At 41.8% G+C, this 18,736-nt stretch overlaps 1 protein-coding gene across 1 annotated transcript; it reads right to left on the reverse strand.

The window, feature by feature from the left end:
• Positions 1-80: 80 nt before the first annotated feature.
• dhx30 (DEAH (Asp-Glu-Ala-His) box helicase 30) lies at positions 81-17,961 on the reverse strand. Its single transcript, XM_061920542.1, has 18 exons — positions 17,754-17,961; positions 17,495-17,631; positions 17,314-17,424; positions 11,380-11,631; positions 11,163-11,312; positions 10,942-11,094; positions 7,534-7,983; positions 6,496-6,931; positions 6,321-6,425; positions 6,073-6,248; positions 5,798-6,004; positions 5,625-5,706; positions 2,560-2,753; positions 2,317-2,476; positions 2,087-2,244; positions 853-956; positions 643-782; positions 81-571 (listed from the first exon to the last, which is right to left on the reverse strand). The coding sequence occupies exons 1-18, from the start codon at positions 17,923-17,925 to the stop codon at positions 312-314; spliced, it is 3,447 nt and encodes a 1,148-aa protein (XP_061776526.1). The 5' UTR covers positions 17,926-17,961; the 3' UTR covers positions 81-311.
• Positions 17,962-18,736: the final 775 nt, after the last annotated feature.

Raw genomic sequence — 18,736 nt, forward strand, 5'->3', positions numbered from 1 at the left:
GGTACACTGGCATTAGCTCTAAAACTGTTTCAGTGTACATAATGATACGATTATATTTAAAGAATCATATATAAACAATATTAGGTCAATCAGATGTCATTTTATTTACAAATGAACATCAACAAACTTCTGCTTCTAATAAAGCAATACATATGGGGCTGCATAACCCAAGTTCATGATTTTATTCCCCAGACTGGACAATGTGGAGCCTTGAATTGTTCAATATTTTAAGTACCCATCGAAAAGGGTACTTGCATTATCTCAAGAGCTCAATAAATACGACGGCGTCACCTTCTGTTGCCTTTCCGTCCTCAGTCCACCTCTGTGTCGTTTCTGTCATTACAAGCCCACGCTTTCTGGTTGGTGTCGTTGAGCAGATTCACCAGCAGCGAGACAAGCTTGCCGTCCTGGTCCTGGTGGATGGCTGCGTTCCTGGGGTTGCTGAGGTTGCGCTGGAGCATGGCCTGAATAGACGTGCGCAGCTCCCACAGAAGCTCCCACGTGTCGGCCGCTAGCTGACAGCGCACGAGCGAGCGACCATGGAAGGACACCTCCACCATGTTTCCACTTACTGACACATAGAAAAAAACCAAAAAAACATTTAGGAGAAAATTGATAAGATGGCATTCAAGCTGCGCTCACCTGTCTCATTGATGTCACAATCTGTGAGCAATAACAGGGCGAGTGGATGCACCGCGGACGAGTCGCGAATGAAAACAACGCCGCTGGACTTGACGGCGCCAAAGAAGGTGAGCCATCGACAAGGCAGCGCCTCGTTTCCTCTAAAAACCCATAAAAACATGTTAGGGAATGGAACACTTATTCCTAAATTTATTTAAGAGCATGTCTCACTTGTTCACGGAGGAGCGGTGAAGCAGGACTTGGCCACTAAGCGTGCGGAAAGACAGGCGGTTGGGACGGAAGCGCCCCCCTTTGGCCACAAGGCCCTTCTTCACCTTCAAAGTTCACATTTTACACTTGATTTCTGCATTTTGTCAATAACAATTTTTAAATACCACTAAACCGCAATAAGTTGTTTATTTTTGGCTTGCAACATTCGCCTGACAGTGTAAGCAGCTATCTTCTTTCAAGTTTTTTTTTTTTAAATTGGTCTGTTTTTTGGTGTATTATTTAACACTGCAAACAATTGTGACATAAAATAGTACAGTAAGCTAACTTTACAAGAAGTTGTATTGTCTTTATGCTTGATTAGCTATGTCATTGTGCCTTTTCCAGGAATACCTTCCTTAATGTAACTAATTGGCACTGCCTGATCCATCAGCGCATGTGATGCTGCAAACATAGCATGGAGTTTCTGCCGTGATACTGCGGTTTTACGACTTTGAGTTGTAGAGAATATTACAACAATACCAACATATGTGCAATTAAAGTGTTAGTGAAAAATAATATAAGGGAACCTTAACTCGGAAAAAGAGGCTTATTTAGTTACGGCTATGTAACCCTTAAATATGTCACCCAAGTTGCAAAGCTAAGATGAAAAGGGCAGCTTCATATTTCAATAATGAAGAAAGTAGATGGATAAAAGTTGTTTTTAATGTGTTTTTAAATTAGAGATGCCCAAAGTTGGGCCTGCGGGCCAACACTAGCCCGACAAGTCGTTTCATCCGCCAAAGTTTACTACATATTCATACGCTTAAGCTCACACAATCATTGATTAGATGTCTGCAAGGCTAGCAAGTTGCATTTATAAGATGTGATGATCTCCACCACCTAAATAATGGCGGTATGGGATTTAACTACTTATCGTGCAGATGTACACTTAAGATCGCAGCGTTTGGCACATTTTCACTTTGACCCTTGGAGGTAAAAAGTTTGGGCCCCCACAAAAATTGCCGTGAAGTAGAGAATAGAAGTGGCTGACTTGTGGTGCAAGCGTTGACAGATCAGGAAGCTCTGGAAATTGGCCAGTAACAGGCCCCTTTACAGTTAAAAAATGCACGCGACAGCCTCTATTTAAAAAATGCATGTTGACACATAGCCTAAACACTTCTATTCATATTTGTTCTTTATTTGCATTTAAGGCGATTAAGTAGGATATGATTTGGTTCTACAAGGTTGTGGGTACCTGGATGAGGTTGGGGTAGAGTCCAGCCAGCAGCAGCGCTTTCAGAAGCTGCTCCTGCTCGCTGTGCTCGTTGAGGCGTGAAGAGTAACGCTGACACTCGTTAGCATGGGACACCAGCTGAGCCTCGCGCAGGTTGTCGCTGAACTGAGAAATCAAGCCTGCAAGAAAGATAACAGAACATTTAATGCAACCTGTTGTGCGTGTCTTTATGCCGCATGTTTTTCACTGACCATTGATGAATCGGAGGGCAGGCCTTGACAAGATGTTCGTTTGTAGATAATCGTCTCTTTCCTCGCGGTAGCCCTCTTGCTGAAGCCTTCTCCATCCCAACACGGCTCGGCTGAACACCAAGTAGTCACTACAGCTGGAGCCGCTCAGTTTGGCTTTGGCCTGGTAAGAGCCAAAACCCATTTGAGTAGAAGATACAAAGACAATAATGTTTATGAGGTTAGATGTCTCCATGTGAACCTCACCTTGGTGACCAACGATCGGTTTTGCAGGCTGTTGTAGAAAGGATCCCGGGTCAGACAGGCAGCTATGGACAATATGGGTAGGACACACCTGAACATTGTGCTCAGGACCAGAACTTTGCCCAGACGTGGGTCACATGACATGGAGGCCACACGCTCTCCTAAAGATGTCAGCGTTTCGGACCTGTCAAGAACTCCTGAAGAGAAAACATGAAAGAACGGTTTTAAATAAGTTTCCACGTATTTGGGCTTGTTCGTCCGTATTTGGGCTTGTTCGTCCATCTATAAACCGTGTTTTGGTTCGCCTTTGAGGGACTAAAGGATCATTTACCAGACTTTTAAAGAAATATACAAATTGAAAAAAATATTGTGTTCATGATATTTTACAATTAAAATGTTGCACTTTTTAATATAAAGCACTTGCCGTATTTTCTGAACTATAAGCATGTATTTGTTTCCAATGCTTTGAAACGGTTAATTGAGGGATTTTTCTTCGCTGACGGCCATAAGGTTTTGTATTCTACAAATAGTTTTCATATTACAAAGAAGCAGAAATAGTGACTTATTGTTTGTGCTATGGTGCCATGCTTTGGACGAGTTTGCTTAGTGCAGGTAACCCGACTCTCGCCAAATCATTGTAGTTCACTGAGCTCCACACAAGGATCTGGGACTTCTCAATAGATGTATTTCAGAAGGCGGGGCCTTGTAAAAAAATCATTGTATGTAATTGGATAAACCACTTGTCTGTTATCTTGAATGACGTGCTGCTTCAACCACTCACATCAGAATCAACCCGTGATGCTGATGAGAGCGACGCTGGGAAATCCAAAACAGAACAGCCGACATATTGGATAATGACAGAGCAAAAATGTATCTGTTCATCTTTTAAAGAATTAATATTTGATATTCGACAAAACAGTTGCAATAGCAGAATCAATGTCAGCACACGACTCCTTGCTGTGTGCCGCCATTGTTGTTTGAAGCAAACGGACGCTTTGGCACTACGTCACATCTATGAAATCCCACCTGGGAGTCTGCAATACCCACGATCCCAGATCCTTGTGTGGAGCTCAGAGAACTACAAGGATCTGGCGAGAGTAAGGTTATAGTGCAGGTGCTGCAGGTTGAAAATGTACTTCCTGTTTCGTGCCTTAAATCAGAAATAACTGTCCATAGCGTTTCTGCTATGAATCCATTTTTTTTTTCTTTGTCATGAAAAAGGGAGGTTTTTGTGGTTAGTGCACTAATTGTAAGTGTATATTGTGTTTTAATGTTGATTTAATAAAAATAAATTAAAACATTTTTATTTTTTTATAAAAATGAATGAAAAGATCTTCCGCGGCCCGGTACTTGGGGACCACTGATCTAGAGTACTGAGGGAACGCGCTCAGTCACGGGGGAAAATACAAATTCCATACAGCATTGAACCCAGGACCTTCTTGCTGTGAGGCACGAGCACTAACATCTACTCCACAATTCTGCCCTGCGGATAATAAATGTAAAAATATATTTTCTTTTAAAATTCGGTGGGTGCGGCTTAAAAGGGGAACTGCACTTTATTTGAAATTTTGCCCATCGTTCACAATCATGAGACAAGAAGACAAAAAGGGTTTTTGAGGCTTTTTAACATATGAAAAAAAACATTAGCAATGCAGCTAAAGGGAGCAATCAATTCTACCTCTAAGTCACTTTAAAAATGCATTCAAAAACCGTCACAAAAAATTAACTTACGTTCCGTAACCCGTAAAATAGCCATTGTTATTGTAAGAGTGAACACTGAAGAACTATTTTTCCATCGTAGTAACACATCGACGTGCTACGGTATTAGATGTAAAAGCATAACAGCAAGAGCAAAGCTAGCTTCTAAAACAACACTGATACGACACTAATTTGTACTGACTGAAAGAAATGAACAATCATATTACAGTATCTGTAAAGTATTAGCCCACAATTCACGGTTTGTCCACAGCTGAGCTAGCAAGACAGCATACTGTAGTGGTACTAACACACATGGTGTGCCGCGTGTATCGTGACCGATTTTAAAGCGACTCACTTGATGGACAGTTGTTCGTGTGGTTCAGTTGGCCTAGGATGTTGAGTTTGTTTTAGCAATCCATTTATATAAAATAGTTTGCCTCCAAGTCCATATTTATAGAGTCAAAATCGCTTTCATCCCCCTCTCCAGGCTTCCGTCTGCTCCAACGTCTCACTCTTCCTTTGTCCTCGCTTCTATAAGCAGCAGTATATTTAGCTTTAAAAGTATAAGGTTATACATCCTCATTTGTCCAAAAATAGTTGTCTTTGTTGTCTGTTACAAAGTCTGCCATTATTAGAAAAAACACTTGTGTTTGATTCCAAAAGTACGGACACACGTTGCCCGAAGTCAGACGTACGCTGCTATGGAAACAGAAATAAAAAAGGACCTATAAAAATAATTCCCGGAAGTAATTAAAATAATACAAATACAGTACATATCGAACATGTTACATATTGTTATAAACGTGTCTGTTAGACTTGCACCGTGTAAAACAATGCTGAAGGGTTTTGAAATTGTTTTAGAGGGCTTTGAAGACTAGAACGGTGACTCCAGTTAGCCTTGTCTTTCAAGCGTTTTTTATCTTTAAAATCGTAAAAATAAAAAAATGAAATACTTATTGTCTCATGATTGTGAGCGTTAGGGGGGGAAAAAAAAGTACAGGTAGTTCCCCTTTAAAAAAACGATGCGCTCTATAACTCGATAAATACGGTAAATCTCAAAGATTTTTATCCATCAATAAAATCTGACTATTAATTTTTTTGTCTTAAATTACATCTTTTTGTAGATTTATTTCGTCATAAAGGTTTTTTTCACTAATGTAATAATGAGTGGCTTCTCATTAGAAATATGTTTCTTGTTTTATTTTCAAATATGCATTGTGTTTAGTAAATCTATTTGGATTTTTAATTCTAAATTTGTTCTTTTATTTTTTTTACACTGAAACAGAAAAAAAAATGACAACATAAAAGCTTTTGGTTCAAGTATAAATCAAATGCATATCAATGACAGAAAAAAAAATGTTAGCACTTACCGATATCTTGCAGATTTTGGACAGCGTCTGCCACCGCTCCCTGCTCTGGGCTGTCTAACACTTGCGATAAGAACTCTACAGCCTCCAAAGACACAATGAGATGCATCAATCAGTCTCCTTAATGGGCTAACAGTATATATATAAAAAAAAAACTAACAAGTCTCTTCAGGTACCTTGCATTTTGGACTGTGAATTTTGGCCTGAACCACCAAGCTCTCCAGGGGGGTGCGCAGGATCTCCGGAATGGGGAAAAGGCTCATAGAGTCCAGATGTTTTCGTGAGAACAGATGATACGACTGTCCCGGTTGACAGCGCCCCGCTCTTCCTTTTCTTTGGGTGACATTGGATTGAGATATCCACACCGTGTCCAGACAAGACACCTAGAGGGTAATCAAGAAGAGTTATTTTCTGAAATGAACCCAGCAAGGTGCATTTTCGTAGGCTTTACTTTAGTGCATGGGTCGTAACTATGCTCTTTGTGGCTTCCTGAATCCACAACATGCACAATATCATCTATGGTGATAGCGGTCTCGGCTATATTGGTGGCCAGAACAATTTTTCTTCGGCCCTCTTGGGGGTGATCGAACACCGCCTGCTGATCTGCCACTGATAAACTAGAGTGCACTGAAACAAAAAAAAAAAATTAACATGAGGTCATTAAAATGTGTGTTTTTAAAGACATATTTGTGGTCTTACGCGGCAGGATCATCTGAGAGCCAAAGGAAAAGTGCGGCTTCATCTCGAGCAGCTGCTGAACGGTCCTAATGTCCTGCCACCCGGGCAGGAAACACAACACTGCACCTATAGAAGGGCGCACAATTGTTATCTAAATTTTTTATTCAAGCGGAAAGCCAGAGAGTGACTTCGGTACCTGGTTGTCCATGTCTGTCAATGTGTTCAATGACATCAGCAACAAGATCCAGATCTGGAGAGGCATCATCGCTCTTTTCAACAGGCAAGCGGCGCCCCATTTCTCCCAGGATGTCCTCCAAATATTTCTCTTGAACAGGATGCATGAATCCAGGTACTTTCACAATAACACAGTCCCCGAAATAGCGAGCCAGCCGCTGGTTGTCTCCGGTGGCGCTCATGAGCACCACGCGCAGGTCAGCGTTTTTTTCCATGGTAGAGCGCAACAGTGCGAGCAGCAGGTCTGTGTTGACGTCACGCTCGTGCACCTCGTCCACCACCACGTGGCTTATTCCCTTCAGAGTGGGGTTGGACTGAAGCTTCCTCAGCAGGACACCGACTGTAAGGAAGAGCAAGGCTCCGGCGCTCTGTTCTGGTGGTCTGCTTTCCAGTCTCACCTATGAAATGGGTTAATGTGTATTGATTATAGATTAATTGGGACAATTGAGGCAAAATGGAGTGATCTGGTTCACTTAAGGCCAGTCCCAATACACCCATCGTGCTACTTTTTAACCCGAGAATCTCTACATTTTGCGCATAAGGGTAGTGGTGTCCCGATTAATCTTTGCATATAGGAGTAGTTGGTAAAACGAGGACTAGGAGGTATGAATCTAGCCCTTCAGACCGAGGGATTCCAGATGCTAACTCAACCAGGTAGGGCCAGAGAAAATTCCCCAAATTCTGCATAAGTTATTTAATACATTACATATTAGTTTGTAACGTTAGCCAGCCACGCTAACTGACATTAGGCTAAAAGAGTGAAAAAGCTTGTGAATGTGAAAACATTGACGTTCTATGCCTTTATAAATTCACAATAGGCAAAAGCCATCAATAGCGGGTTCTTCGCCGTGCAGTTATTCATTTATTTATAAGCTGAAGCATGATGGAGTATATGAAATCATTTTTTAATCAGATAGAAATAAAATAATTTCAAGTACTCACTCCAGATATATGTGAAAACCTATTAAAATCATTGGGAAGGATGTAAATTACTACCTACCTGATATCCCACAGAGCGTTTGAGAGCAGGGCCCATCTCCTGGGCAACGCGCTGGGCGACCGACACAGCGCTGATTCGGCGAGGTTGGGTCACCAAGATGTTACACTGAGCCCCCTGCCCTGCCATCACGCACTCCTCCAGGAGGAATCGTGGGATACGTGTGGTTTTGCCGCATCCGGTCTCTCCGGCAATCACGACCGCCCTGGAAGATTGCACGGCCGAGATGACGCGCTGCCGATGGCTGTCCACTGGCAGCGTCACACTCAGGCCGGGGGAGGCACTCTTCCACTTGTTCTGCAGGTGGTCGTTGAGGTACTGGACCTCCTGTGGAGACAGCGGCCTGTATGGCTTTCCTGTGATGGCGTCTATCACCAAGTTGTCTTCCTCCTTTGCTATCTGCTCTTCTTTCCCTTCCTCGCAGAGTTTCAGCAGCTCTGCATCTACTGGGTACTGCCAAGAAGAAATCAAACAAACATAATTAGGTTAACTTACCAGTAGAGTGGAAAAACAAGTTGCCTCTGTATAGAAGCTATAAACACACACACCATCCTAGTCACGTCTGTTGTGTCCTTGAGCAAGACACTTCACCCTTGCTCCTGATGGGTCCTGGTTAGCGCCTTGCATGGCAGCTCCCGCCATCAGAGTGTGAATGTGTGTGTGAAATGATGAATGTTGAAATAGTGTCAAAGCGCTTTGAGTTCCTTACAAAAAGGTAAAAAAAAAAGCTATACAAGTATAACCATTTACAATTTAAAATGCGCGCACGCACACACGCACACAAACACACTTCAAAGTTTGCAAATAAATAGATTTGATCAAAATAATGTAGATCTCATTGAGATTCCCAAGCTATTATCAGATATAATGAGGAAGCCAGTAAGTGATTAGTGATCAGAGTTCAGAAGTTTTACTCGAGTGATGTCAATCGCCAAAAATAGATGATAGTATAATATTGTTAATGGCTGACTCAATTGGTTGAATAATAATAAACGGGAATCCACTGTGTACTCATTACATAAATAAAAAAATCACGTGGAAAAATATATAAATGACAAGAACCAGCAATTCCACACTTCTTTCTTTATGAATGTTATTTTTCAACACCTGAAATAAAATTGCCAGTTTGAACCGTCAGATAAGCCTCCTGCATGTTTGTGTGCCTGAGACTCACAAGCTCTCCTCCTCTCCTCTCCCTCACCTCCCTCAGTTGGCGACTTCTGCCCTAACCTTGCTGTTTTTGGTTGTTATGGTAACGTTTATGTGCCTTCAAAATAAGATGCAGACACAACATTAAAGGCCTACTGAAATGAGATGTTCTTATTTAAACGGGGATAGCAGGTCCATTCTATGTGTCATACTTGATCATTTTGCAATATTGCCATATTTTTGCTGAAAGGATTTAGTAGAGAACATCGACGATAAAGTTCGCAACTTTTGGTCGCCAATAAAAAAGCCTTGCCTTTACCGGAAGTAGCAGACGATGTGCACGTGACGTCACCGGTGTGAGGGCTCCTCACATTGTTTATAAGCCACAATTTCCACATTAATTTGAGCGAGGATGAAAGATTTGTGGATAACGAAAGTTAGAGTGAAGCACTAGAGAAAAAAAAAAAGCGACGGCTCCAGGCGGCGGCAGTGGGACAGTTTCAGATGTAATTAGACACATTTACTAGGATAATTCTGGAAGATCCCTTATCTGCTTATTGTTTTAATAGTGTTTTAGTGAGATTGTAAAGTCATACCTGAAAGTCGGATGGCTGCGGTGAACGCCAGTGTCTCTCAGAGAAGCCAATGGAGGAGCCAAGATCACAGCTGCCTTTTTGAGCTGTAGAAGGAAGTCGCATAATCCACTGAAGTCTCCGGTAAGAGCCGATTTAATATCACAATTTTCCCATCCAAAAACTTGCTAGTTGACGTAGAGAAACATGTTCGCTTGACCGCTCTGTGTTAAAGCTTCAAAGAAACACAGGCTGTGTTTAGGTGCTAAAGGCAGCTGCAATCCATCGCTTTCCACCATAAGCATTATTCTTTATAACCTCCCTTATTAATTGAACAAATTGCAAAAGATTCAGCAACACAGGTGTCCAAATTACTGTGTAATTATGCGATGAAAAGAGACGACTTTTAGCCTTGTATGGTGCTGGGCTAATATGTCCCCTCCAACTCGAGACGTCACAAACGCGCCATCATTCCGCGACGTTTTCAACAAGAAACTCAGCGGGAAATTTAAAATTGTAATTTAATAAACAAAACCGGCCGTATTGGCATGAGTTGCAATGTTAATATTTCATCATTGATATATAAACTATCAGACTGCGTGGTCGGTAGTAGTGGGTTTCAGTAGGCCTTTAAAAACAAATATGAAGTGCATGAGAATTTTAACTCACATTAACTCTAAATCAATGGGAACCCTGAGTTTGTTTCTCTGCAACGAAACAGTCCCAACTGGGGGTAATGGGAGATAAATACACCCGAAGTGTGTCGCTTATGTCCAGTCTACTCCGTTTTTTTTTGTTTTGGTGGCTGTCACTGCAGAAAATCCCGCATTAAACCGTTAGGATGTTGGAAATGGCGACAGGGTTTTCAGTGCTGTGGTGGCGATCTCAGGGTATTCTGCCATGAGTTTAATCCAGAACATTGTTGTCTCAAACACAATTTTAAGGATGCGGCCATTTGCTATCTCAAGCAGTTGATCTTCTTCTTGCACAGACATGCTGGATTCACCTGGTTTGTTGAAAAATGGGTTGCTGATCCATTCCTTGGCAGTTTGTGGGTCCTTTGAAGTTGTGAAATAGCGCTTGAAGTCTTTTAAAAGCGTGATCGTGCACCAGCTTGGTGAATGAAGGCGCAGGCTCAGTCTCACACAAAACCCCCGCTAATGTTTGAGAGCCGGTCGCCGCATATTATACAGAGCGGGCTTGGAGTGTGGAAATCACCTATTGCGATAAATCCATATTTGAAGTAGGATTCCTGGTATTGTCTGTTAAAAGCTTTCTTTTTGTTGGAAGTCGTAGGCTGCTGTTCTCTCTCTTCACTGTGCCTTTTCCCCTTCACAAAGAAACTTTCCAAAGACATCAGTTTTTTACTCATTTTGCTAGCTGGGTTAAATTTTGGTGCTCGAGTTACCAAGATATAACAGAGAATCATTTTTCTAAATAAAATACTTTTCAAAATAAAAGATTGCTCGGGCTCAGATAATAAATACAACGGAAATAACTGATTATTTCTTGTGCTGCCTGGTACCAATCGATCCATGGACTGGTACCGGGCTGCGGGCCACTGGTTTAATGGAAACAATGAATCACAATTTAGCATATCCAGTCTACTTGTTTTTCCACTCTACTAGTACTGACAAAATATTGGGGATGCTATTGTTGCAGTGGAAATAAACAACTATCTTCAACATACCTGTGCGAGATATTCCCTCATACATTCCTTAAGGTAGTCCGGGACTTGCACCTGAAGAGCACGCCGCCCACTCTTTGCCGCTTCCCTCACCTTCTCCTTGTGGTACCCGGCATGAGTGAGAGGATTGTTGTTCCCATCTAGAAGCTGGAGCTCCTACACAGGATGACATGTGATGCAATCAACAGTTCCATCAAACGTGAGAGAACAATGGGGCTTCTCACCTTCAGTCGCATGCAGGCAAGAGCCGCTGCCCGCTTCTTTGCTTCACCCTTGTTGCTCGCCCTCGCTGTGAAAGTCATTTCCTGCGGCCAGCGCAGGGTCAGCTCACAACTTTTGAGCTTCCCTCCGCTTATGTTGTACTCTATCTGCTCCTTTCAACAAAATATAACGAGTAACACAGCATTCATAAGCCGGATGCTAGCTAGGAATGCTACATACTTTGATGTTGTTACCGCCAGTGGCCACCTGCAACACCTTGCTTAACAGCCCTATAGGAGAAGGGAAGAGAGAAAGCGCTTCGGCAAAATCTGACCGGCTTTCGGGTAGAGGTGGCGACAATTCTGTTGTAGAATCTTGGACCTCGTCAATCGGGGGGTCTTCATCGACATCATAGAGAGATGATTTCACTCCTCTCCATCTGCTGAAGCTATTTCTGGGGAGCTGATTTTTTCGGCCGATTACACCCATTTCCTGTGCAGGAATGTGATAGTTAATGGTGACGGTGCTATAAGGCATACTTGCCAACCCTCTCGATTTTCCCGGGAGAACCCCGAATTTCAGTACCCCTCCCAAAAATCTCCCGAGGCAACCATTCTCCCGAATTTCTCCTGATTTCCACCCGGACAAAAATATTGGGTGCGTGGCTTAAAGGCACTGCCTTTAGCGTCCTCTCTCACCTGAAACCTTCACGCCTTAACAGCCGCATGCTGTCCAGGCATCAGCTTTTCCTCTATATAAACAGCGTGCCGGCCCAGTCACATAATAATACATTGTTGGACGGGGTTAACATTTGGTCTTAACGCGGAGATGTTAAGAAATGCTGACACGTTGTATATTTTAACAGTTTTAATAATGACGTTAATTTCGAGCACACGCGCACGCACACACACTAGTGATGCAAGGCATACTTGCTCAATAGCCATACAGGTCACACTGACGGGGGCCCTGTAAACTTTAACACTGTTACTAATATGCGCCACACCAAACAAGAATGATAAACACATTTTGGGAGAACATCCGCACCGTAACACAACATAAGCACAACCCTTGCAGCACTAACTCTTCCGGGACGCTACAATAACATCTACAGCTTATGGAGCTCAGTGCACAACTGCATAGGCTGGGCGATATATCGATATACTCGATGTATCGCGGGTTTGTCCCTGTGCGATATAGAAAATGACTATATCGTGATATTCGAGTATAAGTTCTCACGCAGTTGCTTTTAGCTGCGGGCATTACACTACAGGCTCTTCTCTGTTGTCTCTCCTTCTCACAGACAGCAAGCACACCTTCTTACACACGTCACATACTGTCACGTCATACGTCACATACGTATTTGCCCTCGCGATGCAGGGAGGTAGCGACATAGATTACCTTAGCTGCGGTGCTAGCGGTAATATGAGAAGAAGAAGGTGCGAATCTGGTAACAAATGAAGGAAGAATTAATTCCCAAGAAAAACAGCAGGGGGTCCTTCATCTGGCGGTGGTTTGGCTTCAAGCGGGAATATGTCGAGCAAACAACCGTAATTTGTCAAGCGTGGTGCTAAAGCGTTGCTACCAAAAGTAGCATTACTGCTAATATGTAGCATCGTTTAAAGACGACAGCTAGAGAATGAAGAGTTTTTACTCCGCATGTCAACATCTCCATTCGGTAACATACGCCCACAAAATCATGCGCAAAGTGCACATTATTTGTTTTAAACTATTGTAGTGGCGTTCAGTTTAAAAAGTGCACTTTAATGTTAGTGTTGTTTTGATATGTCATTTTAGTGAGATCTTGCACAAAAGTGCACCACACTAATCGCTTCTTTTAAAATGTCTCTGACAATCTTGCCCTTTCTGTTTTGAAATGACATGAATGTTTATGCCACTGCTTATTAACAGTTTGATAAATACAATTTTGGTAAATTGACTTAGTTGTGATTTTCATCTCTGCATGAAAGTTTAAAATGAGCATATATTAATGCAATATGAACAAGAATGATTTAATGTTGAGACACAGAATCATCATAGTGGTGTGATTATATGCATCAAGTGTTCATTCAAGGCTAAGGCAAAATATCGAGATATATATCGTGTATCGTGACATGGCCTAAAAAATATCGAAATATTAAAAAAAGGCCATATCGCCCAGCCCTACAACTGCACATACAAGAAGAAAGAGACGAAGCAGAAGAACGAAGAAGAGACATGGCGACGACAAGTAACAAGAAGAAATACGCTTGCAAGTTCACAAAATGATTGGAAAAAAGAATTTCATTTCGTCCAGGACAGCTCGAAGGGGAAGGGGTATGCTGCCTAAACCTCAACCTAGGGCTGGCCGATATTGGCTTTTATTAATATCTCGATATTTTTATGCCATATCGCGATATACGATATACATCTCGATATTTTGCTTTGGCCTTGAATGAACACCTGATGCATATAATCACAGCAGTATGATGATTTTATGTGTCTACATTAAAACATTCTTCTTCATGCTGCATTAATATATGCTACTTTTAAACTTTCATGCAGAGAGGGAAATCACAACTAAGTCAATTTACCAAAACTGTATTTATTAAATACTCTTCATTCTCTCGCGGGTGACTTTTCAAATGAAAGAACAAATTAGTAGTGCTGCTACCTTTTGTAATAACACTTTTGCTGTATACTTTGCATATTGCTGTTGTCTGCTGAATATCATCCCACTTGAAGCCAAACCTCCGCCAGATGATGGACCCCTTGCTGTTTTTTTGGCCATTAAATGTTCTTCCCCAATTGTGATCAGTTTCGCACTTTCTCTCTCTTGTAATGTCACTCGCACCGCTCCGCTTGCACCACCTGCCTCAGCTAACGTTAGCCATGCTGCTACCTCTTTGCTCGGCGAGGGCATATGATGCTAGACGCACGACAGTATGTGACGTACGTAAGAAGGTGGGCTTGTTTTACATCTCTGTGAGTAGGAGAGACAAGAAGGAGTGAGAAACGCTCGTAGTGTAATGCCCGCTGCTAAAAGCAACTGCGTGAGAACTAGGGCTGCGAATCTTCGGGTGTCCCACGATTCGATTCAATATCGATTTTTGGGGTTGAGAGTCGATAATATATTGATTTTTTTGATTCAACGCCATTCTCGATTCAAAAACGATATTTTTCCGATTCAAAACGATTCTCTATTCATTCAATACATAGGATTTCAGCAGGATCTACCCCAGTCTGCTGACATGCTAGCAGAATAGTAGATTTAAAAAAAAAAAGCTTTTATAATTGTCAACGACAATGTTTTATCAATTGATTGCAATAATGCAAATTTTTTTCAACTATTGAACGAACCAAAAATATGACTTATTTTATCTTTGTGAAAACATTGGACACAGTGTGTTATCAAGCTTATGAGATGCGATGCAAGTGTAAGCCACTGTGACACTATTCTTTTTTTTTTTTATAAATGTCTAATGATAATGTAAATGAGGGATTTTTAATCACTGCTATGCTAAAATTATAATTAATATTGATACTGTTGATAATATTCATTTTGTTTCACTACTTTTGGTTTGTTCTGGGTCGTGTTTGTGTCTCCTCTCAATTGCTCTGATTATTGCAGTTCTGAGTGTTGCTGGGTCAGATTTGGTTTTGGAATTGGATTGCATTGTTATGGTCATATGGTCATACCAAAGATTATAAAAATGGGACCTGTTACCTCCCTGCTTGGTACTCAGCATTAAGGGTTGAAATTGGGGGTTAAATCACCATAAATGATTCCTGGGCGTGGCACTGCTGCTGCCCACTGCTCCCCTCACCTCTCAGGGGGTGATCAAGGGTGATGGGTCAAATGCAGAGAATAATTTTGCCACATCTAGTATGTGTGTGACAATCATTGGTACTTTAAAGGCCTACTGAAACTAGGGCTGGGCGATATATCGATATATCGCGGGTTTGTCTCTGTGCGATATAGAAAATTACTATATCGTAATATTCGAATATACGTTCACACGCAGGACTTTTAGCTGCGGGCGTACACTTCAGGCTCTCCTCGCTCTTTCCTGTCTCTCCTTCTCGCAGACAAGCAGGCTTACATACGTCACATACACGCCCTCGCAGGGCAGAGAGGTAGCGACGTGGCTAATGTTAGCTGCTAACGTAGCCGTACGAGAGAAAGATGGTGCAGACCTGGTAACAAATGAAGACTTAATTCCCAATAACAACAGCAGGGTTTTCATTGTCTGGCAGTGGTTCGGCTTCAAGTGGGAATATGTCGAACAGACAACCGTAATTTGTCAAGTATGGGGCGGGGGGAAGCGTTGCTATAAAAAGTAGCATTACTAATAATATGTAGCATCGTTTGTAAAGTCACTCGCTAGAGAATGAAGAGAATTTCATATCCTTAGTAACATACCACATAGTGAAGAACGAATACTATTTGATTTCCTGTTATACAACTCATTTTTATTTGACACTTAAAATGTCTGACAAGCTTGCAATATATGTTTTGGAAATGACTTGAATGTTTGTGCCATTGCTTAATAACTTTAATAAATACACTTTTGTTCAATTGACTTAGTTGTGATTTCCCTCTCTGCATGAAAGTTTAAAAGTAGCATATATGAATGCAGTATGAAGAAGAATGTTTTAATGTATACACATAGAATCATCATACTGCTGTGATTATATGCATCAAGTGTTCATTCAAAGCCAAAGCAAAATATCGTAATATATATCGCGATATGGCCTAAAAATATCGCGATATTAAAAAAAGGCAATATCGCCCAGCCCTAACTGAAACCCACTACTACCCACCACGCAGTCTGATAGTTTATATATCAATGATGAAATATTAACATTGCAACACATGCCAATACGGCCTTTTTAGTTAATCAAATTACAATTTTAAATTTCCTGGGAGTTTCGTCTTGAAAATGTCGTGTAATGATGACGTGTACGCAAGACGTCACGCGTTTTTAGGAAGTATGAGCGCTACGCACACACACAGCTAAATGTCGTCTGCTTTAACGGCGTAATTACACAGTATTTTGGAGATCTGTGTTGCTGAATCTTTAGCAATTTGTTCAATTAATATTGGAGAAGTCACAGTAGAAAGATGGAGTTGGGAAGCTTTAGCCTTTAGCCACACAAACACACATTGATTACTTGTTTAAAATTCCCGGAGAGGAGAAATTTACTATGGATCAGAGCGCGGTCAAGCGAACATGAATCCAGACCACATGTCAACCATCAGGTTTCGGTAAGAAAATTGTGGTTAAAAAGTCGCTTCTTACCGGAGAAAAGCTGAGCTTGTGTCTTCCATAGCTGCTGTTGACTTTCCTGAGACACTGCGCGTCAAGACACCCGTGGAGACACCCTTCCGACTATCAGGTACTGTTAAACTCACTAAAACACTAGCAACACAATAGAAAGATAAGCGATTTCCCAGAATTATCCTAATAAATGTGTTTAAAAACATCGGAATCCGTCCCAATGCATACGCGTTTCTTTTTTAACTCTTTTTTTTTCTTCTTTCTAGTCCGTCGCTATCAATATCCTCAAACACGAATCTTTCATCCTCGCTCAAATTAATGGGGAAATTGTCGTTTTTTCAGTCCGAATAGCACTTTTTGTTGGAGGCTACCATTAAAATCAATGTGAATATGTGAGGAGCCCCCCCACTTGCGACGTCATCGTCTGCGACTTCCGGTAGAGGGAGGGCTTTTCTCTTAACACCGACAGTTGCGAACTTTATCGTGGATGTTCTCTACTAAAGCCTTTCAGCAAAAATATGGAAATATCGCGGAATGATCAAGTATGACACATAGAATGCACCTGCTATCCCCGTTTATAAAAGAAAATCTCATTTCAGTAGGCCTTTAACTTTTATTGCTGTGTAGTGGTTTGTTGGATTGATAAAAAATAAATTTAAAAATGAGAATCGATTTTGAATCGAACAGGGTATTCGATTCGTATTCGAATAGATTTTTCCCCACACCCCTAGTGAGAATGTATACTCAAATATTACGATATAGTTATTTTCTATACAGCACAGAGGCAAAGCCGCGATACATTGTTTATTATCGATATATCGCCCAGCCCCACCTCAACACCCCTCTCCATCTCCCAAATTCAGAGGTCTCAAGGTTGGCAAGTATGCTTTAAGGTGAACACTTCATCAAATCTTACTTTGAGCTGGTGGCAAGCAGCAGCCGCAGCGAATCTCTCTGCATCTACTTTCCTGGAGGCGAAACCTTCTTTCTCAAACTTGCAGGGCCAGAGTACGGTAACAGTGGCTCTCTACACAAAAAAAGCAACGCCACATGTAACGCGACAATTGAACAGGCCGAGCGGTGGTTAGCGCTCTTGCCTTGACGCCATCTCCCTCGGTGCAGGTGTACTGGATGAGGTGAGACAGGTCTTTGACTCCCGATGAACGAGAGATCGTGTTATGGAGGAGACATTTGGGGTCCGGAAACTCATCCAGCAAGTTGGAGTTAATGTTCCCTAATGAGCAGGCAGAAAGTCACACACATGATGACGTCAGAGAAATATGCAAATGAAAGTTGCGATGATGCCCTTGGCACGTGAAGCTATCACATAGCAGCTAGCATGCCCCTCTCACTCACCTTCTTTATATTGGAAATGTGACGTGCTGTAAACCCTAAAGCTGGCGGTAGGTGTTTGACACCAGCGCATGTGCCAACCCCAGTTCGACGCCGTTGGTCCTCCCGTTTGAAGACATTTGCTGAGGCGACACAGCGCTCTCACACGCACGAGTAAAACACCGGGTTGCGCCATCTTTAGATTACAAAATAGCTTCTTCTACGGTATGGCGGCGGCGCCACGAGGGTGTCAATAGCGCCTCCTCTGGCAGGAGATCAACATAGCAACACACTATAAAGCTGTCACGTGGAGGTATTGTCATCTTTTCGGGATTTTTCGCAATATGTTAGGATGTTGATATTTAATTTGTGTCATTTATATTGCTAAACATGATGTGACCGACCAAGTTGAACCATTCAATAAAGGGAACACAAATGTGTTCCATTAAATGTCAAAAAGTACCACTAGATAGCAGCATTGTAGTGTTACAGTATATTACAACGAGGTATAATTTCGGTAGTAGAATTGTCTCACATTCTTTAAAATATTCCAGTTCCATTCACACATTAACAAAAAACTTTAAGACCAATGTATTGGAAAAATATATCACTCTTGAATCAACACAGTAGTTAAAGGCCTACTGAAACCCACTACTACCGACCACGCAGTCAAGTTTAACGTATTTCCTTGAATTGCCGCCAGGGCGCTAATTAACCTCTTCTCCTGCGCTAACCAAAGGCATGCGGTAAAAGTAAGCATGGGCTAATTATTTTAAAACCTCTTCTCACTCCGGCACTTACCAAAGGTATGCAGTAAAAATTTGGGTGCGATGTAAGCTTGGACCTTAAATCTTACTGAATAGCTCTTAATATTCTTCCCTTTATGCGATTTCAAATTACCGGAATTGAAATCAGCCTCCTCCATTTTGAAAATGATGACATGGGAAGTGTCACTCATGACGTCACGAGTTTGACCAGGCGGTAATACTAAGCATGCGCTAATTATT

The sequence above is a fragment of the Nerophis ophidion genome, linkage group LG14 (assembly GCF_033978795.1).
Source record: "Nerophis ophidion isolate RoL-2023_Sa linkage group LG14, RoL_Noph_v1.0, whole genome shotgun sequence".
Classification (NCBI taxonomy): Eukaryota; Metazoa; Chordata; class Actinopteri; order Syngnathiformes; family Syngnathidae; genus Nerophis; species Nerophis ophidion.